Here is a 23,178-nt window from a genome sequence, read left to right on the forward strand (position 1 = left end):
TCCTCATCTGAGCTCCTCAGTACTACCGCAGCCGCCCCTATGGACTTGTGATGTGGGGACCACTTTGGGTCACTGCTCCCTTTTGGGAACTCCAGAATAGAGCGGGTAAGTTCTGTGACTCTCTCAAGGAACTCTTGACAACCTTGTGTTTCGCTACCCACCTTCTCAGTTTATCGGCACCTCGGGGATCTGTACTGGCCTGAGAAGGGACCCCACAGACTGGTTCATTACTGCCTCTTCAAGACACTACCAATGACTCCTGTCACTGTCGCAACTTCCGCTGCCATTACTCGCTACCCAGAAACTTCCACCTGCTCGACCGTTTGCTGCACACCGACCTGCACCAGCTACATATACCCATAGCTCCTCCATCTTGCTCGTATGCGCTGCTGTGCTCATACAGCTCTGCTGATCTCCACCAGGATCCACAGTCTCGCCTGCAGCTATGACACATGCTTCCTGGAACATTGCCCGCATTCTCCACCAAATGTGATGAGGTTCCTCACTCAGATTGGTCCTTGAGGTAACGACAGGTACACTATTTTATTTTAAAAGTCCAGCAGGCTTATGTAACAATACATAAACTGCTCTCCAGGACCATAAAACAAGCCCTTTTCCAGCTTCAAGGAACCTAAACAGTTTTACAGTCCTTTTCACTCGCGGCACGCCAGCACAGGTTTAGATACAGCTTCTTCCTAGAAGTATCCCTGTTGTATCCTCAGCAGCCTTCACAAACTGCCCCGGTCAGGACAAGCAAATCCTCGCTCTGATGTTCCTTCTAGTGGTATCACAACCTCCACACAACTTCTATCTAGATGTATCCCTGTTGAGTCCTCAGCATCCTTCACACAATTCCCCGGTCAGGAAATGCGAATGCTCACTCTCAGAGGCTCCTTCTAGAGGTATCACAACCTCCCCACAACATCTTTCTAGAGGTATCTCCATTGAGTTCTCAGCAGCCTCCACACACTACCCCCCCGGCCAGGACAAGTGAATCCTCGCTCTCAGGTTCCTTCTAGCGGTATCACAATGTCTTTTTAGAAGAATCCCTGTGAAATCCTTAGCAGCCTCCACAAACTACCTCGGTCAGGTCAAGCAAATGTTCACTCTCAGTGGTTCCATCTAGAGGTATTGCAACCTCCCCACAACCTCTTTCTAGAAGTATCTCCATTGAGTGCTAAGCAACCTACACACACTACCCCGGGCAGGACAAGCAAATCCTCGCTCTCAGAGGTTCCTTCTAGAGGTTTCATAACCTCCACACGCTGACAATGTGTCAAACAGACACCATTACAACATATGGAACACACCCATGTGTGGAGGAATGTGGACAACCAGACCCGTCCTACTACGTCTCATACTACTACAGGTACCAGAGCCACCATCTTACACTGTAACACTTGTATCAGGGGCATACATCCCTGGTGTGTGCAGTGTATCAGCGGTGGTATCTCTGGAGTGTGCAGTGTATCAGCGGTGGTATCTCTGGAGTGTGCAGTGTATCAGCGGTGGTATCTCTGGAGTGCGCAGTGTATCAGCGGTGGTATCTCTGGAGTGCGCAGTGTATCAGCGGTGGTATCTCTGGAGCATGCAGTGTATCAGCGGTGGTATCTCTGGAGCATGCAGTGTATCAGCGGTGGTATCTCTGGAGTGTGCAGTGTATCAGCGGTGGTATCTCTGGAGTGCGCAGTGTATCAGCGGTGGTATCTCTGGAGCATGCAGTGTATCAGCGGTGGTATCTCGGGAGGGTGCAGTGTATCCGCGGCGATAGATCTGCACCAATCATGTCGGCCGCCGTCACCAGAAGTCGTTTATTACATTACAATAAATAGGAGCGTTACAGTTAATGACAAAATAAAACGACGACGTCCACGGAACAAACTCCTATAAAATCCCTACAAACAGTGGTCATTGTCGGTCCGTAGTCCCACCTTGCCGACGCGCGGCCGCCACAACGTATGAAAACACAGATAATAAAAAGCACAAATGTACAAAATGTGCACGTTCTATACAAAAATAGTTCAATACATTCCAAGAAAATGGAGTCCAGGGTCTCCTGGGGGGGGGAGCTGAGCAACATGGCGAAACGCACATCGGGGGGAGGGGGACAAGAATCATGTTATTACAGTCACCCTATAACTATCACCCCACTGTCCTCACGTTGTTAGAGGGAGACGCAAAATTCACCATCCGTGATGAGCTATCAGCCTTTATAGATTAGTGCCTCTCGTTTCACCCGACGGTCACTGCCCACGCCTCATTAAGTTACTGGATTAACAGGCTAATAAAGAACATGTGAGAAAACATGGGGGATTTAAAGTTTACTGTGTCTTTAACTCAAGTCCCCGCCCACCGTATCAAGGCTCCACCCCTTATGATCTCTGATCGTCCTCTGATTGCTGGTCACGTCCTTTATCGTTGACGATCATTCTCCGGCTGCTGTAATGTCATCCAACGCTCTAAGTTCTTGTGTTGCAGTGTAAAGGATGGAGGCGTACACACTTCCTGCTTAGAGAAGTGCTGCAGTGTAAAGTTTAGGGGTGTGAGAAGCAGCCTAAGCTTCTGGGAGGATTTCTGACTCTGCTGGAGTCGCTGCTGGCACGGGGCTGGTAAGCTGCCATCACAAAGATTACCCAGAGCTGGTGAGCATTGCCCAGATTTAGTGCGCACTGCCCGGATCTGGTGAGCATTGCCTGGATCTGGTAAGCATCGTCCAGATTTAGTGTGCACCACCCAGATATGGTGCGCATAACCCCAAATTTGGCACCCAGATCTGGTGAGCATCGCCCGGATACGGTGCACACTGCACAGATCTGGTGAGCATCACCCGGATTCAGTGCGCATTGCCCAGATTTGGTGAGCATCGCCCAGATTCGGTGCGCTGTGCCCAGATCTGGTGAGCATCGCCGGGATTCGGTGCGCACTGCCCGGATCTGGTGAGCATCGCCGGGATTCGGTGCGCACTGCCCGGATCTGGTGAGCATCGCTCGGATTCGGTGTGCACTGCCCAGATCTGGTGAGCATCGCTCGGATTCAGTGTGCACTGCCCAGATCTGGTGAGCATCGCCCGGATTCGGTGCGCACTGCCCAAATCTGGGGAGCATCACCCGGATCTGGTGAGCATCGCTCGGATTCGGTGCGCACTGTCCAGATCTGGTGAGCATCGCCCAGATTCGGTGCACACTGCCCGGATTTGATGTGCTGCACTCGGATCTGGGCTTTGTGCACTGATGACAGCTGAACTATCCCTTTAAGAGGAAAGTGACAATTACGGTGAGGTAGATGCAGACTCCCGGCTACAGTTCAGGAGCCTGCGGCGGTCAGGACATGCTGGGAGTTGTAGTTTTGCACCCCCCTGTAAAGTGGCTGCTATATACGATTGGTTCTGTCTGGATGTGACTATGTATATAGGAAAGACAAAACCAATCCATCCCAGAGACTTGGCCCCCGGCGGCGGAGCGCAGGACACGGCCCCCGGCGGCAGAGCGCAGGACACGGCCCCCGGCGGCAGAGCGCAGGACACGGCCCCCGGCGGCAGAGCGCAGGACACGGCCCCCGGCGGCAGAGCGCAGGACACGGCCCCCGGCGGCAGAGCGCAGGACACGGCCGACCTCCGAGAACGGCGCCGACAGCTTGTAATGGCACAACATGTGATACTAACGCTGCGGCTCATCGTAATCCTGACTCCCATAGATCTGTCTGTAGTCAGTGGCACAAAGATCGTGTGCCTGCTGGTAATGGTGGAGACAGGAGGGGAAGGGGCCACATAGACCATGGAAGACTCAATTGACAGGACAACTCCCCCCCCCCATCCTCTCCCCCCCAATGTGAGGGGCGGCCCACGTATGATGTATATGTGTCCAAGACCCCCGCCGCCCGGTAGAGCGGAGCAATGGCGACCGGTCATCCCCACATGCACGGAAATACAATTATACCACAGCCATGGTACAGCATAGGGAGGATAAGTCTCCTGCACCCCTGTGTACATAGACGGCTGAATTATACTCCAGAGCTGCACTCTTGTGTTCTGCTGGTGAAGTTACACTTATAGAAGAACCCACCCTTTGCCTGCATTACAGGTGGGGGTACAAAGCGTTGGCCACCTGCTTGCTGACTGTCTCCTATTAAGTGACTAGTGAGTGCAACTCTGGAGTATAATACAGGCGATAACTCAGGATCAGTAATGTATGTACAGTGACTGCACCAGCAGAATAGTGAGCGCAGCTCTGGGGTATATTGTAAAGGATAAGTAACGGATACCCCTTAAACCAAAGCTGCGATTTCAGGGGAAGTGAAGTGTCGCCGTCCTCCATAATTCATGAGGCGTCAATCATCGCCGTTAGCACCGCGGGGGTCACATTATGGGGGGGGGATCCGGGGGCACATTTAGTAAAGTCACGAAGGTCAGCAATGCAGCTGTAGTGGCGGCGTGCAGGAAACGGATGGAGAACTACAAGTCCCAGGAGCCTCGTGCAATGAACAGCAGCTCCGCCGGGCGGCGATGGCGTCTACATCACGATATGAAGTCCAGTCCTGGGAGTGAAGCTGGAGGAGGTGCGGACCACCGCCCGCCGCATGCACAGGGGGCTCCCGATGCTGGCACGTCAGGAGCGGAGACCAGATGCTAATAACTTAGTGTATAATGTACAAGGTGGAGGATGGAGGGGACACGATCCCGGAGGCTCCGGATCACAGGATCACACACTTGGACTTGGATTTCTTCTTCTTCTTTTTGCCCTCCTTGCTCATCTTCTCTTTGTGCTTTCGGATTTCTCGTACTAAAGTGTAGAAAGCATCGTCCACCCCCTGAAAAAAGAAAAAAAAAAGTCTCATTACTGGAGGCATAAAAAACAACTGAGGGCTAGAGGCAGCAGATAGAAGGCACCTTAAAAGAGGCAGCCCTGCACGGTGGTAAGTGCAGAACCCAATGCCCTAACAAGCAGCAGCGGTCATTAAAGGGATAGTCCAGGACTAGGAAAACCATGGCTGCCATCTTCCAGGGACAGCGCCACCCTCGGGTTATGTCCAGAATTGCATCTAATAGCTGCAGTACCACAGATGCCCTGAGGACAAGAGTGGCGCTACTTTCTGCAGAAGGCAGCCATAATCTTCTCCGATAGAGCACCCCTGATATCACGCCGGCCCCCCCCAATGACCTCCCCTCGCCCCCCAGATATAGACACTTACCGGCTCACATTACAAGGCATTTTTTTATTTTCACGCAGCCGGGCGTCTTTTCTTCTTTGCTCATCTTTTTCAATCTGTATTGTCGGATTTCTCTCACCAAAGTATAAAAAGCATCCTCCACTCTCTGCATTGTAAAACACAACTCTTATCACTCACATGGGGGTGACGGGGACCCCCCCTGCAGTAACGGGGGCCGCCCGAGCAGCGGGGGACGGCACGCGGCGCTCCCCGGGTATGAATACGTCCCTGCAGTCAGAGGGAGGTCGGGCCGTGTCGGAGCGGCGCTGGTGCCTAATGCAGCCGCTCCAGTCTATGTCTAGAAGCTTCATCACAGCACGATGGGAACTGAGGAAACTTTCTACAGTTTCGGCACAAATAAAAAAAAAAAATGATATACAGTGTGTCCACCGCCAGTGGTGTCTAGGTATAGTAAAGTACCATGCGCTACAACTTTGTAATTCACTTTTTTTCTCTATCTCGTTCCGTTTTCGAGATAAAAATGCTAACTCCGTTGTTTTCCACCAGGTGGCGCTATAGGTGGTTTCATTGCGTAGTGCATGGCTGCTTTACTATACCTAGACACCACTTCTATGCCTATAGCTGTCGCCGCTCTCAAGTTACTGGCGGTGGCCAGGATATGGGTGGACGCACTGTATACAGTCAGGGATCGAGGAGATGGGCGACTACGTTAAAACGTTCCAGCAGTTTTCCTCGGGCGTTGATGACGCTCCGGTCGGGCGGCGCCGGTGTCGGGGGGTCCGGTGATGATCATTGGTGATTCGAGAACTTTGGATGATTGAGAAGCAGAGTGTTTTATCAATGCAGAGAGAAGAGCAGAAGAAGAGACCAAACACCAAGCGCTGCGATCAGATCCCCCCACTGAATTATCGGGGTCCAGCCAAAGCAAATCATCAAGGTGCGAGAATGCAGACCCCCCCAACCTATAGATCACCGGCTGCGCTGGATTCTGCCCCATTGGGGCTAAACTCAGCCTCAGCCCGAAATATGATCAGACACAGTGAAGCAATCATCAAGATCATTAGTGTACCCCCCCCCCCCCAACTATTCCCACCAGAGGGTCACCGTGATCTTCTTAAAGGGGAAATCCACCTGAGCCGCTCCTGGACTGGTAATGGACGCTCGGCTTTTTGTTCTATGCTCGACCGTGTGACAAGATATCGAGGGGCCGACTGAATGAATATATATGTGGAAGACCCCTTTAAAAAGGGCACGTAGACCCCCAGTAGTATGCGACGACCTCCCATGTCCAAATCACATCTGATTGTAAGGTCTAATTTCTGTGCTGAAAGGGAAGAAAACACCGCGGACCCCCAACGCTGAGACTGGTGGAGCCCACCTTTAATTATACCAAAAAAAAAAAATCACTGATAATAGAAAGTGCTGCCAGAAAGCGATGAGAGAGCGAGCACCCGGAGCAGAAATCACAATACAGACACTTAAGGCGGATTAATCTGCACAAAAGTGACCCCTCAATGTGAGGAGCGCCGACCCCCAGAACATTACAGCCTCCTTCATATTAGGAGACAATATCCCACCGGCTGTGCAAGGGATCATGGGAGGGGCCACAATGGTGTGTCGGGGCCCCGACAAATAAAGCAAAGGGGAGTTCAGCTGTGGAGAAACCGGAATGTTAAAGCAACCAGGAAACCTGGCAGTACATGATCAATGCCCCCCATGCTGCATAGGCCTGGCGGGTCCTCTGCCCCCCGTAATGCATGGGCACAGCTGGTCACCTGCCCCCCCCCCCCACCCGTACTGCATGGGCAAAGTAGTGGGTCCCCTGCCCCCCATATGGGAAGAGCGGTGGGTCTCCTATCCCCCATAATGCATGGGCACGGTGGCGGGTCCCGTCCCCCCCATACTGTGTGGACATGGCGGCGGGTCCCCTGCCCCCCCCCCCCATTCTGCATGGGCACGGTGGCGGGTCCCGTCCCCCCCATACTGCGTGGACATGGCGGCGGGTCCCCTGCCCCCCCCCCATACTGCATGGGCACGGTGGCGGGTCCCGTCCCCCCCATACTGCGTGGACATGGCGGCGGGTCCCCTGCCCCTCCCCCCCATACTGCATGGACACGGCGGCGGGTCCCCTGCCCCCCCGCATACTGCAAGGGCACGGTGGCGGGTCCCCTGCCCCCCCGCATACTGCAAGGGCAAGGCCCCTGCTCCAGATATTAGAGGCTGGAGCTGTAGTATGGGTAGGAGAGTATTTGCCAGTGAATATCCCCCCGGTGAGCGGATACCAGCTCCCTCCGTGCCAGGACGAGTCTCCTCGGATCATTAATGAGGAGGCTGCATGGCGGGATTATCAGTCATCCATTAACCAAGAGGTCAGAGCACAGAGGACACGGTCGGGGGTAAAAGCCGGAATCCTACAGATGTCAGGATATTCTGGGGCCTTTACAGAAGGCAATCATCACCCAGGAGACCCCCCCCCCCACACCACCCACCCCCCCCATCACCCGGAGCAGGGAACCAACGCCATCTCTGAAGACCCTGCACTGAATGATGCCCCCTCTATACTAGATCAGGGGTATTAAGCAGGAACCCAGAAGCCGTATCCTCTGTAGTCCACTAAACGTGGCGGGACGACGGCCAGTAACCGCCCCTCGAGAACCCAGCAGAACATCTCCAGATACAGAGACCCCCAACCAGTAATATGGCCGGTCAGAGAGGAGCTCTGGTCTCTGCAGATGGCTTTTATAGGAAGTCCATAGAGTCCGTCTGCAGCTTCTGTCCCTCTATCTGTAGATGGAGGGGGTCTCAGCACCTTCACATGGCTGCCCCCGCAGACTGAGGACCCCCAGGGTACACCGCTCCCACCGCAGACTGAGGACCCCCTCCTGCAGACTGAGGACCCCCAGGGTACACCACTCCCCCCGCAGACTGAGGACCCCCAGGGTACACCGCTCCCCCCGCAGACTGAGGACCCCCCGGGTACACCGCTCCCCCCGCAGACTGAAGACCCCCCAGGGTACACCGCTCCCCCCGCAGACTGAGGACCCCCAGGATCTGTATCCACAGATGTGGCGAGGGTCGGACGCCACGCACATATTGCGGGTCACTCGCCTTTATCAGGAGGCGCCTCACCCTGTACACAGAAGCCGCCCATCAGCTCCGCTCATTACCTGTCTGGTTTTCGCAGAGGTCTCAATAAAGGGAATGCCGTAACTCCTCGCGAGGTCCTGAGCTTGTTTGGTGTCTACGGTCCTAGACGGAAGGTCACATTTATTGCCAACTAAGACCATGGGGACGTCCTCCGAGTCCTTCACCCGCTTTATCTGCTCTCTGTAAGGTAAGAAAATACAGGAGATGATGCACAACCCGTACCCGGTCCAGTACCCACCACAGCCCCGGGATCCACTTTCCTGCCCATGTCGACCTCCCCGTTCGAACAGCCGTTCCTCCCTCCCTCCCGCTCCAGAGCCAACAGCCGTCCCTCCCTCCCTCCCGCTCCAGAGCCGACAGCCGTCCCTCCCTCCCTCCCGCTCCAGAGCCGACAGCCGTCCCTCCCTCCCTCCCGCTCCAGAGCCGACAGCCGTCCCTCCCTCCCTCCCGCTCCAGAGCCGACAGCCGTCCCTCCCTCCCTCCCGCTCCAGAGCCGACAGCCGTCCCTCCCTCCCGCTCCAGAGCCAACAGCCGTCCCTCCCTCCCTCCCGCTCCAGAGCCAACAGCCGTCCCTCCCTCCCGCTCCAGAGCCAACAGCCGTCCCTCCCTCCCTCCCGGTCCAGAACCCACAGCCAACCCTCCCTCCCTCCCGGTCCAGAGCCCACAGCCGTCCCTCCCTCCCTGTCCAGAGCCCCCAGCCGTCCCTCCCGGTCCAGACCCCACAGCCGTCCCTCCCTCCCTGTCCAGAGCCCCCAGCCGTCCCTCCCGGTCAAGAGCCCACAGCCGTCCCTCCCTCCCTGTCCAGAGCCCACAGCCATCCCTTCCTCCCTCTCCAGAGCCCACAGCCGTCCCTCCCTCCCTGTCCAGAGGCCACCGCCATTCCTCCCTCCCGCTACAGAGCCCACAGCCGTCCCTCCTTCACGCTCCAGAGCCCACAGCCATCCCTCCCTCACTTCCTCCCGCTCCAGAGCCCACAGCTGTCCCTCCCTCCCTCCCGCTCCAGAGCCCACAGCCGTCCCTCCCTCCCGCTCCAGAGCCCACAGCCGTCCCTCCCTCCCGCTCCAGAGCCCACAGCCGTCCCTCCCTCACTTCCTCCCAGTTCAGAGCCCAGAGCGATCCCTCCCTCCCTCTCGGTTTAGAGCCCACAGCCGTCCCTCCCTCCCAGTCCAGAGCCCACAGCCGTCCCTCCTGGTCCAGAGCCCACAGCCGTCCCTCCCTCCCGGTCCAGATCCCACAGCCGTCCCTCCCTCCCGGTCCAGATCCCACAGCCGTCCCTCCCTCCCGGTCCAGATCCCACAGCCGTCCCTCCCTCCCGGTCCAGATCCCACAGCCGTCCCTCCCTCCCGGTCCAGATCCCACAGCCGTCCCTCCCTCCCGGTCCAGATCCCACAGCCGTCCCTCCCTCCCGGTCCAGATCCCACAGCCGTCCCTCCCTCCCGGTCCAGATCCCACAGCCGTCCCTCCCTCCCGGTCCAGATCCCACAGCCGTCCCTCCCTCCAGGTCCAGATCCCACAGCCGTCCCTCCCTCCCTCCTGGTCCAGAGCCCACGGCCGTCCCTCCCTCCCTCCTGGTCCAGAGCCCACGGCCGTTCCTCCCTCCCTCCTGGTCCAGAGCCCACGGCCGTTCCTCCCTCCCTCCTGGTCCAGAGCCCACGGCCGTTCCTCCCTCCCTCCTGGTCCAGAGCCCACGGCCGTTCCTCCCTCCCTCCTGGTCCAGAGCCCACGGCCGTTCCTCCCTCCCTCCTGGTCCAGAGCCCACGGCCGTTCCTCCCTCCCTCCCTCTCGGTTTAGAGCCCACGGCCGTTCCTCCCTCCCTCTCGGTTTAGAGCCCACAGCCGTCCCTCCCTCCCAGTCCAGAGCCCACAGCCGTCCCTCCTGGTCCAGAGCCCACAGCCGTCCCTCCCTCCCGGTCCAGAGCCCACAGCCGTCCCTCCCTCCCTGTCCAGAGCCCACAGCCATCCCTCCCGGTCCAGACCCCACAGCCGTCCCTCCCTCCCTGTCCAGACCCCACAGCCGTCCCTCCCGGTCAAGAGCCCACAGCCGTCCCTCCCGCTCCAGAGCCCACAGCCGTCCCTCCCGCTCCAGAGCCCACAGCCGTCCCTCCCTCACTTCCTCCCGCTCCAGAGCCGTCCCTCCCTCCCACTCCAGAGCCCACAGCCGTCCCTCCCTCCCGCTCCAGAGCCCACAGCCATCCCTCCCTCCCGCTCCAGAGCCCACAGCCATCCATCCCTCCCTCCCGCTCCAGAGCCCACAGCCATCCCTCCCGCTCCAGAGCCCACAGCCATCCCTCCCGCTCCAGAGCCCACAGCCGTCCCTCCCGCTCCAGAGCCCACAGCCGTCCCTCCCGCTCCAGAGCCCACAGCCGTCCCTCCCTCCCGCTCCAGAGCCCACAGCCGTCCCTCCCTCCCGCTCCAGAGCCCACAGCCGTCCCTCCCTCACTTCCTCCCAGTTCAGAGCCCAGAGCGATCCCTCCCTCCCTCTCGGTTTAGAGCCCACAGCCGTCCCTCCCTCCCAGTCCAGAGCCCACAGCCGTCCCTCCTGGTCCAGAGCCCACAGCCGTCCCTCCCTCCCGGTCCAGATCCCACAGCCGTCCCTCCCTCCCGGTCCAGATCCCACAGCCATCCCTCCCTCCCGGTCCAGATCCCACAGCCGTCCCTCCCTCCCGGTCCAGATCCCACAGCCGTCCCTCCCTCCCGGTCCAGAGCCCACGGCTGTCCCTCCCTCCTGGTCCAGAGCCCACGGCTGTCCCTCCCTCCTGGTCCAGAGCCCACGGCCGTTCCTCCCTCCCTCCTAGTCCAGGGCCCACAACAGTTCCTCCCTCCCTCCTGATCCAGAGCCTGCCGCTGTTCCTCCCTCCTGGTCCAGAATCTGCAGAGTTCATGCAGATTTGCTTTCTGGAGACCCCCTCATTTATAGGAGACTCCTTCCCTCATGTATTTCCATCCTTACCTATAATGGTGAATGTCCTCAAAGGATTTAGTGTTATTAATGGCGAAGACGCAGAGGAAGCCCTCCCCCGTCCTCATGTACTGGTCTCTCATGGCGCTGTACTCCTCTTGTCCGGCGGTGTCCAGTATGTCCAGGAGGCATGTCTCTCCATCGATCACTACCTGCTTCCGGTACGAGTCCTGCCAAGGAAAGAGAACCAGTGAGGATGGAGTAATAAACCATCAGAAACCCTCCTGCTGCTCCTCCTGGAAATGTAGGAATAAAGTGCCAAGAGCAAATTTAATGCTGTTTTCAAGTAGTGCAGCTCAGTAATATTATAGTCAGGGGCTATGAAACAGAAGAACGACCAATTAATAGGAAAAGGCTGGAAATACAGAGAATTCAGCTCAGAAGCCAGCAGAATAGTGAGCGCAGCTCTGGAGGTAATGATCATGTCTACAGAGCGGTTATACACAGTATACATCAGGCAGCGCCGCTCACCTCTATGGTGGGATCATACTCGTCCACGAAATGGTTCTGTATGAGCTGTATGGTCAGGGCGCTCTTCCCGACGCCTCCGGCCCCGACCACCACCAGTTTATATTCTGTCATTTTTGATCAAACTGAAAAAAAATAAAAAGTTATTAATAATCTGTTGTAAATTTAGGAGCAGAAAACAGGAAGAGGCGCTCTATTAATACAGCACCGGCCGTGGTGCGACCACGCCCCACCCCGAGAGGACAGAGGTGGAGCGGCTGTAATTATAGTCTATAAATGAAGAACTGACCGACACCCGGCAATCAGAGGCGGCCGAGCACACAGGACAGCGGGGAGGGGTGTGCAGCCATCAATGGGCCCAGTGTGAGGGTCCTCTATAGTCATAGTACGGGGGGGGGGGAAATAACGACCCTGTTCACATTGCAAGAGAAATCTGTAATTCGTGTACGCAGCCTTACAGCGCAGCGCCACACACAGTAGTGGCCGTTCTCCGGTACTGCAATACTTAGTGCAGCCACTATGGAGAGGGCGGCGCTGTGCTATTCCAGCTTTGTGGGGATAATGCCCCCCCCCTAGAAATATCCTATGAATATGTCACCCCCCTTTATTAGTGCGGCACATCAACACCTCGCACCGCTCCCTACTACAAACACCATCACCATACATCATCCCATAACGTCACGCGCCTCCAGGTTTGACCCTCCCCATAGCCCCAAACCAAATTCACTAAATTACAGTCATTCCAAAAAAACGGCAACAAAAGAGATCCTGGAGCGCGGGCCGAGGCAAGGTCAGGAGCGAGGCAAGGTCAGGAGCGAGGCAAGGTCAGGAGCGAGGCAAGGTCAGGAGCGAGGCAAGGTCAGGAGCGAGGCAAGGTCAGGAGCGAGGCAAGGTCAGGAGCGAGGCAAGGTCAGGAGCGAGGCAAGGTCAGGAGTGAAGACGGTGGAGGAGATGAGCGATAGTCCTGGTTGTAGATTAACCTGAGCACCTGGGGCTTCTTAATCCACCCGCAGCCGGTGTGCAGGGGATTCCAAAGTCTCCGCCGGCTGCACGTGATCTGGACACAAAGTTCACACCGGCCGGCTCCAGGATTATTATCAGGACAGCGAGGAGCCATAATAGGGGGTGTCAGGCTGCAAGACTTAGGGGGAACTTTCTACATAAAAAAAGCCGGCAGCTAAAACTGTCCCGGGAAGCAGAGTAATCAGGAATCCGAGAAGGAAACCGTCCTCTAAAGGGTAACTGTAGCTTCCGAAAAGGAGGAGTTTATTGGTTGGGGTCCATGTGCCAGGACCCCTAAAAATCACTAACCGTCTAAGTAAGCCATCAGTGGGGTCTCAGGCTACGGACCGCCATCGGGCGCCACTCCTGACAAGTCGCTCCCGCGAGCCCCACGAAGCTCCTCAGCCCCAAACGACCACAACTGATAAAGTCACTTGGACACGTCGGAAACGTTCAGTCACAAAGTCCAGCTCTGGAGAGATCGGTTCATGGTGAGCGGCTTCTGTGGAGGGAGGCAGCGCCGGAGGATTGCGAGTGACTGCACCGCTCGCCAACATTCACCGACAAGGTGGTAAATAACTGCGCCATGATGTGGACGCTGAGCGCTAGAGACACCTGCGACTCCAGGGACGACAAGGAAGAGCGGCCAGCAGGTGCAGGCGGGTGTGGTAACCAGTTCAGCAGGATCCGGCACACCGACAACTATGCGGTTTATGTACACTGGCAACACGGGCCAGAAACCTCCATATACACACACACACACACACAGGGCGCACAGTGCAGACACAGGGGCAAGCGTACACACGGGGCACGCGGTGCAGACACAGGGGCAAGCGTACACACGAGGGCGCACGGTGCAGACACAGGGGCAAGCGTACACACGGGGGCGCGCGGTGCAGACACAGGGGCAAGCGTACACACGGGGCACGCGGTGCAGACACAGGGGCAAGCGTACACACGAGGGCGCACGGTGCAGACACAGGGGCAAGCGTACACACGGGGGCGCGCAGTGCAGACACAGGGGCAAGCGTACACACGAGGGCGCGCGGTGCAGACACAGGGGCAAGCGTACACACGGGGTGCATGGTGCAGACACAGGGGCAAACGTACACACAGGGTGCGCGGTGCAGACAGAGGGGCAAGCGTACACACGGGGGCGCGCGGTGCAGACACAGGGGCAAGCGTACACACGAGGGCGCGCGGTGCAGACACAGGGGCAAGCGTACACACGGGGGCGCGCGGTGCAGACACAGGGGCAAGCGTACACACGGGGGCGCGCGGTGCAGACACAGGGGCAAGCGTACACACGGGGGCGCGCGCTGCAGACACAGGGGCAAGCGTACACACGGGGTGCATGGTACAGATACAGGGGCAAGCGTACACACGGGGGCGCGCGATGCAGACACAGGGGCAAGCGTACACACGGGGGCGCGCGGTGCAGACACAGGGGCAAGCGTACACACGGGGGCGCGCGGTGCAGACACAGGGGCAAGCGTACACACGGGGGCGCGCGGTGCAGACACAGGGGCAAGCGTACACACGGGGGCGCGCGCTGCAGACACAGGGGCAAGCGTACACACGGGGGTGCGCGCTGCAGACACAGGGGCAAGCGTACACACGGGGTGCATGGTACAGATACAGGGGCAAGCGTACACACGGGGGCGCGCGATGCAGACACAGGGGCAAGCGTACACACGGGGGTGCGCGGTGCAGACAGGGGCAAGCGTACACACGGGGCGTGCGGTACAGATACAGGGGCAAGCGTACACACGGGGTGCATGGTACAGATACAGGGGCAAGCGTACACACGGGTGCGCGGTGCAGACACAGGGGCAAGCGTACACACGGGGTGCATGGTACAGATACAGGGGCAAGCGTACACACGGGGTGCATGGTACAGATACAGGGGCAAGCGTACACACGAGGGCGCGCGGTGCAGACACAGGGGCAAGCGTACACACGGGGGTCGCGCGGTGCAGACACAGGGGCAAGCGTACACACGGGGGTCGCGCGCTGCAGACACAGGGGCAAGCATACACACGGGGTTCATGGTACAGATACAGGGGCAAGCGTACACACGGGGGCGCGCGCTGCAGACACAGGGGCAAGCGTACACACGGGGTGCATGGTACAGATACAGGGGCAAGCGTACACACGGGGTGCATGGTACAGATACAGGGGCAAGCGTACACACGGGGCGTGCAGTGCAGACACAAGGGCAAGCGTAAACACGGGGCGCGCAATGCAGAAACAGGGGCAAGCGTACACACAGGGCGTGCGGTGCAGACAGAGGCAAGCGTACACATGGGGGTGCGCGGTGCGGACACAGGGGCAAGTGTACACACGGGGGTGCGCGGTGCACACACAGGGGCAGGCGTACACACGGGGCGCGCGGTGCAGCGTGCACATGGTGGTGGCGCAGACACAGGGGCAGCGTGCACGCGGTGGCAATGCAGAAGGGCAGCATGCACCCGATGGCAGTGCACACACAGAAGCAGTGCATGCGCACGGTTGCGGTGCAGAAGGACAGCATGCACATGATGGTGGTGGAGTAGCAGGGGCAGCATGCACACAGTGGCGGTGCGCACACAGGGGCAGCGTGCATACTGTGGTGTCAGAGACTGTAAAGTGCACTCTGTGCCGCACACTACACACCGGGCCTTCAGTGTTCTCATTCACTGACTGCAAGCAGAGATGAGATTGGTTTATACCCAGAAATCCTGACTATATACATCTCACAGCTGAGGGTTTGTTACACTTGTATGCAGTCTCGCTTATCCTCCATTGTAACCCATCAGCCAATCTCTCTGCATCCTAATAGTGCACAGGTCGCACGATATGTTCATAAAGGGCCACAACCACACTCCGAAGCCTCGCACAGTGAGCGGCTGATAACAGCGAGGGCTATGCACTTCTCATACACAATATGTCCAATAGATCGTTGCGTTTCTCTGCTATATCCTTTGTGATCAGCGTCCGGCCGCCGCTCGTCTCCAAAGATCCCACATTCCTTTTTATTATTTTACCTTCTTAACCAAATTGTGTCCATTTTTCTGTCCATTCCATAAAGTGCTTATTAGGGGGAACCAGACACATGGATCCATGACGTAGAACGATCGGTGAACACCAAAGAGCCGGAGACCTCCCCCCGCCAGACCCCGATTTGCGGGGTAACGTTACGTGACCAGAGCCTCGAGGAGGGAGAGGTTCACGCACCCCAATATCCAGGCCCACGGACCTCAGTGACAGTATACATGTACAGCGTATATAAGGGAGCAGGGACGTCACCGTTCAGTATTTACGAGGACCCGGCCCTCTGGATTCCTGAAGATGCGGCTTCTTAGAAACGTGGCCTTGTGGAGCAGTGTTCACACATCACAAACGGGTGCAGAAAAATCGCCTGCGCCCAACGACTCCAGCGAAGTGAAGCATGTCGTGAAGGCTCCGGAGATCCTTTGGTGCTTTTGTTCTTTATTAGGCTTTATGGATAAGAGACTTCTAAAGTTTCGTATATACAAAGTGATCTGGTCTCCTATGGATCAGCATTCCGTATACATTCCGGAAAAAACTCCGGACACAGAACGTCAAGACATATCCATAGTGTCCGGATCACCAGACGGAGGCTGCATCTCAGTCACCTACATGGAGCATATACAGCTGCATTATCCTCTAGAGATCCCCCATGAAAAATCATGAGCATGGGGCCTACGGGCAACATTTGTCAGTGTCCCGCACATCGGCATCTGTCGGGGGAATACGTCGGGGAATCCTCGTGATGCCAATAGCATTGTAATTTTCGAGCTAGGTGTAGGGGCAGCATGCGGTATTACTGGACCCATTGGACCACAGGGGGACCCAGGCTTAACTGAGCGCCCACCAAAAGGCAGAGGCCACGTATCACTCCCAGGGCAGTGACCGGGACTAAGGCAGCTGACCCCCAGAGCAGGTAACGGACTTGGGTATAGACTGGTACAGGCGGGGTGACTGAGGCAAGTTGGACAGGAGGGAACGGACAAGAATGGTGGGCACGGCAGGGGCACACAGGTATGGGAAGGCAGGTACTGGAGAGGGACACTGGGTTAGCGGGACCTGACAACTAGCCAACATGACTAGTATACTAACAGAATGAGCTGCACAGGCACCTCCCTTAATGGAAGGGTACCTTAAATACTCAGCCACCGGCTGAGAGGCATTTCCGGGAAATGGCATGCCGGTACTTTTAGAGGGCCAGTGTGCGCACACAAGTCTTAGGGTACCTTCACACTTAGCGATGCAGCAGCGATCCGACCAGCGATCTGACCTGGTCAGGATCGCTGCTGCATCGCTACATGGTCGCTGGTGAGCTGTCAAACAGGCAGATCTCACCAGCGACCAGTGAACAGCCCCCAGCCAGCAGCGACGTGCAAGCGACGCTGCGCTTGCACGGAGCCGCCGTCTGGAAGCTGCGGAGACTGGTAACTAAGGTAAACATCAGGTATGGTTACCCGATGTTTACATTAGTTACCAGCGCACACCGCTTAGCTGTGTGTGCAGGGAGCAAGGAGCCGCGCACACTGAGCGCTGGCTCCTTGCTCTCCTAGCTACAGTACATATCGGGTTAATTAACCCGATGTGTACAGCAGCTACATGTGCAGAGAGCCGGAGCCGGCAGCACAGGCAGCGTGAGAGCTGCAGAGGCTGGTAACTAAGGTAAATATCGGGTAACCACCTTGGTTACCCGATGTTTATCTTGGTTACAAGCTTACCTCAGCTGTCAGACGCCGGCTCCTGCTCCCTGCTCGCTTCATTTGTCGCTCTCTCGCTGTCACAGCGATCTGTGTGTCACAGTGGGAGAGCGCCTTTGAAGAAAACGAACCAGGGCTGTGTGTAACGAGCAGCGATCTCGCAGCAGGGGCCAGATCACTGCTCAGTGTCACACACAGCGAGATCGCTAATGAGGTCACTGCTGCGTCACAAAAAGCGTGACTCAGCAGCGATCTCGGCAGTGAGCTCGCTGTGTGTGAAGCACCCCTTAGGTGCACTACCGGGAACCCTGTGCGGCATGTACAGGGCCTGGGAGGGGTAGGAGGCAGCAGAGCACGTGGATGGTCAGATGAGTGCGGGGGGGGGGGGGGGGGGGGAGAGGACCCGATCGGGGCAGCGGGTAAGTCGGCGTCTCTGCACACACGCCGGCGCTACAAGCGTCATACGTTCCAAAAGCGCAAAGCAACCATCTTCACAGCAACATCTCCGGATCATAAAACAGATCATCACCTGGACACCTCAATTTATGATCAGGGAGGGTCTTGGGTCCCAAAATAATTCGGAGAATGAATTTCATATTTAGCATTGCGTCCCCATCCCACCCGCAGCATAGAGGATCGACAACAAACCCCTAGCTATATACCAGCACTTAAGAAGATCAGATTATAAGGCCCTATAGACCGGATATCGAGCACTTTGCCCTGTTTTCACTATGAAGACAGATTGGACCCCCCCCCACCATTTAGAAATATTCAGCATGTGGAAATCAATGTGACGCCAAAGCAGACGGTGGCACAACAGGCGCCATCATCCCCTATAGAAATAGGACTACTTGGGAGATTGTAGAGTGGATTCTGGAGACTCTAGATTTTCCAAGTTTCAAGGTCTAGACACGATGACTTACACAGCTTCAAAGTCCTCAATGACCGCGATCAATACAAATCAAAGTCAGACGGAGGAATCTCGTCAGATAACGAGACCTGACACAGTCACTGATCCCAGAAGTCTAGCACTGGATGTGTGTAATCGGCGTCACTTCAGCTGCGATGCACAGAGTCACCACAGGTTCTGCCGATGCGGACGTCACCATCAGGTCACAGGACCCACGACCGATCCTTGGACCTCAAAACGCAGATTTATAAACTGGCCTTAATCAGAGATCTGTCTTCGCAATTCCAAGCGGATGACATTACAGTTTGCTGAATCTCATGGGTGTGTACTATACACACAGTTAGGATTCAGCTCGCCACTTCCAGAGTGCATCACTTAACTGCAAGTATAGAACAAAACACAGAAGCAGATAAGAATCTAGCCGGCATTTAACCACAAGTAAGAAAGTGGCTTACATGAGGGATTCAGCAAGGAGCAATGCTTGTCGAAAATCCAGTAGGAAAATCTAAGGCCCCTTTCACATTGCGTTCCGATCTCCGTTCAGTGGTCCTGTCAGTGCTTATGTCCGAATCCCCCATTTGGGTGTCCGCCTCTAGAAAGTGTATACTCCGAAAAACGGTGCAGAACAGAGCACACGGTGATGCCGTCTGCACCATCATAGTCAATGGCCCCGTTGGCGCGCACACATCCGAATCCTGTTTTGCGGGTGGTCCGTACGGAAGCCCAAAAGACACCACTGAACAGAGATTGGAACTCAATCTGAAAGGGGCCTAAGGTCGCTTACACACTACATTCCTCTCCCCGTTCGGTGGTCCCGTCAGAGCGCTGTCCGATCGCGCCACAAAACGGGATTCGGAGACATATGTCAATGGGGCCACTGACTACGATGGTGTAGACGGAGTCACCGTGTGCTTCGTTGTACACCATTTTTGGGCATAAGCACTTATTGGAGGCAGACACCCAGACGCAGTCTCTACATAGGTCCCAATCCGGTTTTGCCGAGAGAAGCCTCGACGAGGCCAGTGGACGGGGAGACAAATGCAATGTGAAGACAGCCTTAGAGTCACTTCATTAATGGAAGCGATCTGCGACAAGCACCATCTAAAAATTAAGAAAGGGGCAGAAAGAAGATTACACACACAAAAAGTTAGATCTCCACCAAAATCCGCAGCGCTCCAGTGTGAAGGTGTATGGAGGTCACTGCAATGACCCGCAGTCTGCACCCCGGGTGTCGCCGATCTTGTACAACCTCCGCCACACTACAAGGGGGGAGGTCACATATTTGCTCTCCCCGAGAAAAGTTACACTTCTGGAGCAATTCCAGGAAAAGTCCCAAGAAATCTGCACCAAACTGCGCGGATTATATTTGCGGATTTTACTACAGAAAAACTGTGAAGTATCTAAAATAAAAGAAACTTCACACTGGAGATGAGCAAAATATGTTAGTGCCGTATAGTCGTCAAATGCTGCCTGGCAACCGGCATTGACGCAACCCGCCCCGTCGCAGCCAGCGCCAACGAACCATCGAAGGCTCGCAGTCAACACTTTTGCCCCGTCTCAGTCCACACCGACGAACCATCACAGTCCACACCTTCACCCGCAATGTCCCCCCAACCTAGCCAGCACCGATGCCCCAACCTAGCCCGCACCTTCGCCCCATCCCAGCCCGCAATGTCCCCCCCATCCCAGCCCGCACCGATGCCCCAACCTAGCCCGCACCTTCGCCCCATCCCAGCCCGCAATGTCCCCCCCATCCCAGCCCGCACCGATGCCCCAACCTAGCCCGCACCTTTGCCCCATCCCAGCCCGCAATGTCCCCTCATCCCAGCCCACAATGTCCCCCCAGCCTAGCCCGCACCGATGCCCCAACCTAGCCCGCAATGTCCCCCCATCCCAGCCCGCACCAATGCCCCATCCCAGCCCGCACCGATGCCCCAACCTAGCCCGCAATGTCCCCCCATCCCAGCCCGCACCGATGCCCCAACCTAGCCCGCAATGTCCCCCCATCCCAGCCCGCACCAATGCCCCATCCCAGCCCGCACCGATGCCCCAACCTAGCCCGCAATGTCCCCCCATCCCAGCCCGCACCAATGCCCCAACCTAGCCCGCACCAATGCCCCAACCTAGCCCGCACCGATGCCCCAACCTAGCCCGCACCGATGCCCCAACCTAGCCCGCACCGATGCCCCAACCTAGCCCGCAATGTCCCCCAACCTAGCCCGCACCGATGCCCCAACCTAGCCCGCAATGTCCCCCCAACCTAGCCCGCAATGTCCCCCCAACCTAGCCCGCAATGTCCCCCCATCCCAGCCCGCACCGATGCCCCAACCTAGCCCGCAATGTCCCCCCATTCCAGCCCGCACCGATGTCCCCCCAACCTAGCCCGCACCGATGCCCCAACCTAGCCCGCAATGTCCCCCCAACCTAGCCAGCACCGATGCCCAGTCCCAGCCCGAACATGCTGTTGCCTCTGGTGTTTACTAGGTCTAACAATGTGACAACTTAATGGGCCCCAATAAATGCCCGTGGTGAAGGCTGTAAGGCGCAGATGTTACCGGCGTGTAACATAAGCCACTTCTGTGGCAACATGACACAGATGCCCCCGGCCACTGATCGACATCAATGTGTGACCTCTGATTGACATCACTGGAGAAACACTTTTCATGGAAGTATATGACTGTTTCTTTTATACTTTTTACGCCTTGCTGGATTCTGCTGCTGCCCGCAGGTAATTCGCAGCAAGTTCCGGCATCTCAGGGTTTCTACCTCCTCATAGAGCTCCAGAGGGAGCAGCGAGACAATAATCCGCACCGCAGGCCACGTTCTACAAGGAAACCGCCCGCAGATCAGCGCCGATCAATTCTGCACTGTAACCCAAACAAGATCCGCAGCGCTGGCGGTTATTGCGCTGGCGGTTATTGCGCTGGAAGTTATTGTGCCGGCAGGTATTGCTCTGTTGGTTATTGTGCTGGCGGGTATTGCGATTTTGGTTATTGCGCAGGCGGGTATTGCGATTTTGGTTATTGTGCTGGCAGGTATTGCGATTTTGGTTATTACGCTGGCAGGTATTGCGATTTTGGTTATAGAGCTGGCGGGTATTGTGATTTTGGTCACTGCGCTGGCGGGTATGGCGCTGGCAGGTATTGCGATTTTGGTTATTGTGCTGGCAGGTATTGCGATTTTGGTTATTGCGCAGTCGGGTATTGTGATTTTGGTCACTGCGCTGGCGGGTATTGTGATTTTGGTTATTGCGCTGGCGGGTATTGTGATTTTGGTTATTGCACTGGCGGGTATTGTGATTTTGGTTATTGCGCTGGCGGGTATTGTGATTTTGGTTATTGCGCTGGCGGGTATTGTGATTTTGGTTATTGCACTGGCGGGTATTGTGATTTTGGTTATTGCGCTGGCGGGTATTGTGATTTTGGTTATTGCGCTGGCGGGTATTGTGATTTTGGTTATTGCGCTGGCGGGTATTGTGATTTTGGTTATTGCGCTGGCGGGTATTGTGATTTTGGTTATTGCACTGGCGGGTATTGTGATTTTGGTTAATGCGCTGGCGGGTATTGTGATTTTGGTTATTGCGCTGGCGGGTATTGTGATTTTGGTTATTGCGCTGGCGGGTATTGTGATTTTGGTTATTGTGCTGGCCGTTATGGCTACGTCCTCTTGGATAACACATAACCGCCCCGGCTGGATGACGCAGACCCCAAAAATAATCTTGCCCAATAATTGCCATTAATATTTTGCGGCTTGCCGGCCGCGTCCCCCCATTCTTACTGTATCCAGGGGGACTCCCAGCTCTGCTGTGACCACTGAGGATTTTCTGCCTGGTCTCTTGGCTGCAGAATCGGCAGAGCACAGATCCACATCCGCAGAGATCGGGGAGCATCGCATATAGGATAATAATCGCCCGATCTGATCAGAGCCGCCCACTCTGCAGTCAGTGGCCCCTGCGCTCGGGCCTTCCTGTAGCAGGAGGGGGGAGACTGCAGCAGAGACCCTGCGCCCACACACTGCAGCACGGGGCGCCGCACTGACCCTCCCCAGCCCCGGACACTCACCGCGCTCCGGCTACACGTCCATACTGCTCCCGGCACAGCCCGGGCCGAGGATCAGCGAGGCCGCGTCCGGACAGCTCGTCACCAGGCCGCGCACCGCGGAGACTCCCAGGGGCTCTTTAAATACGATCTATAAATACTACAGCCGCTCTGCGTGACGTCACCGACACATACCGCCAGCGATTGGTCAGGAGGCGGAGTCTAGCTGCATGAAAACACGCCTCCTAATACGCCCCGTCCCGGTAGAAATCGGCAAAGAGCGCGCAAAACCGAGAGCGCGCGAAACTGGAATTACAGAATCTGATACTGTACTATGCAGTGGAGCAGTGAGGTAAATAATGCGGGAGAGTCATCATACAGTGGAGCAGTGAGGTAAATAATGCGGGGGAGACATCATACAGTGGAGCAGTGAGGTAAATAATGCGGGGGAGACATCATACAGTGGAGCAGTGAGGTAAATAATGGGGGACAATCCTCATACAGTGGAGAAGTGAGGTAAATAATGCGGGAGAGTCATCATACAGTGGAGCAGTGAGGTAAATAATGCGGGGGAGACATCATACAGTGGAGTAGTGGGGTAAATAGTGCGGTAGAGTCATCATACAGTGGAGAAGTGAGGCAAATAGTGCAGTAGAGTCATCATACAGTGGAGCATTGAGGTAAATAATGCGGGAGAGTCATCATACAGTGGAGCAGTGAGGTAAATAATGGGGGACAATCCTCATACAGTGGAGCAGTGAGGTAA

General features: G+C 56.5%; 1 protein-coding gene across 3 annotated transcripts; it reads right to left on the reverse strand.

Moving 5' to 3' along the window:
- Window positions 1-1,792: 1,792 nt before the first annotated feature.
- On the reverse strand, window positions 1,793-22,577 carry KRAS (KRAS proto-oncogene, GTPase). Of its 3 annotated transcripts, XM_075343523.1 has the most exons (7): window positions 22,437-22,577; window positions 11,743-11,864; window positions 11,263-11,441; window positions 8,334-8,493; window positions 5,196-5,311; window position 5,013; window positions 1,793-4,806 (listed from the first exon to the last, which is right to left on the reverse strand). In XM_075343523.1, exons 2-7 carry the CDS (start codon window positions 11,851-11,853, stop codon window positions 4,690-4,692), a joined length of 684 nt encoding a protein of 227 aa, XP_075199638.1. In that variant the 5' UTR covers window positions 11,854-11,864; window positions 22,437-22,577; the 3' UTR covers window positions 1,793-4,689. The 3 variants fall into 3 exon arrangements, with proteins under 3 accessions (XP_075199638.1, XP_075199637.1, XP_075199636.1); XM_075343521.1 differs by lacking the exon at window position 5,013 and having other exon boundaries at window positions 4,717-4,806; window positions 5,188-5,311; window positions 22,437-22,576; XM_075343522.1 differs by lacking the exons at window position 5,013; window positions 5,196-5,311 and having other exon boundaries at window positions 22,437-22,572.
- Window positions 22,578-23,178: the final 601 nt, after the last annotated feature.

The sequence above is a fragment of the Anomaloglossus baeobatrachus genome, chromosome 4 (genome assembly GCF_048569485.1).
Source record: "Anomaloglossus baeobatrachus isolate aAnoBae1 chromosome 4, aAnoBae1.hap1, whole genome shotgun sequence".
NCBI classification, from domain to species: domain Eukaryota; kingdom Metazoa; phylum Chordata; class Amphibia; order Anura; family Aromobatidae; genus Anomaloglossus; species Anomaloglossus baeobatrachus.

Coding starts and splice junctions, on each gene's coding strand:
- KRAS (XM_075343523.1), bottom strand. CDS start 11,853: ATGACAGAATATAAACTGGTGGTGGTCGGGGCCGGAGGCGTCGGGAAG. Junction 8,494..11,262: donor GAGGACATTCACCATTATAG/GTAAGGATGGAA, acceptor CTTACCTTACAG/AGAGCAGATAAAGCGGGTGA. Junction 5,312..8,333: donor CCTCTGCGAAAACCAGACAG/GTAATGAGCGGA, acceptor TTTACAATGCAG/AGAGTGGAGGATGCTTTTTA.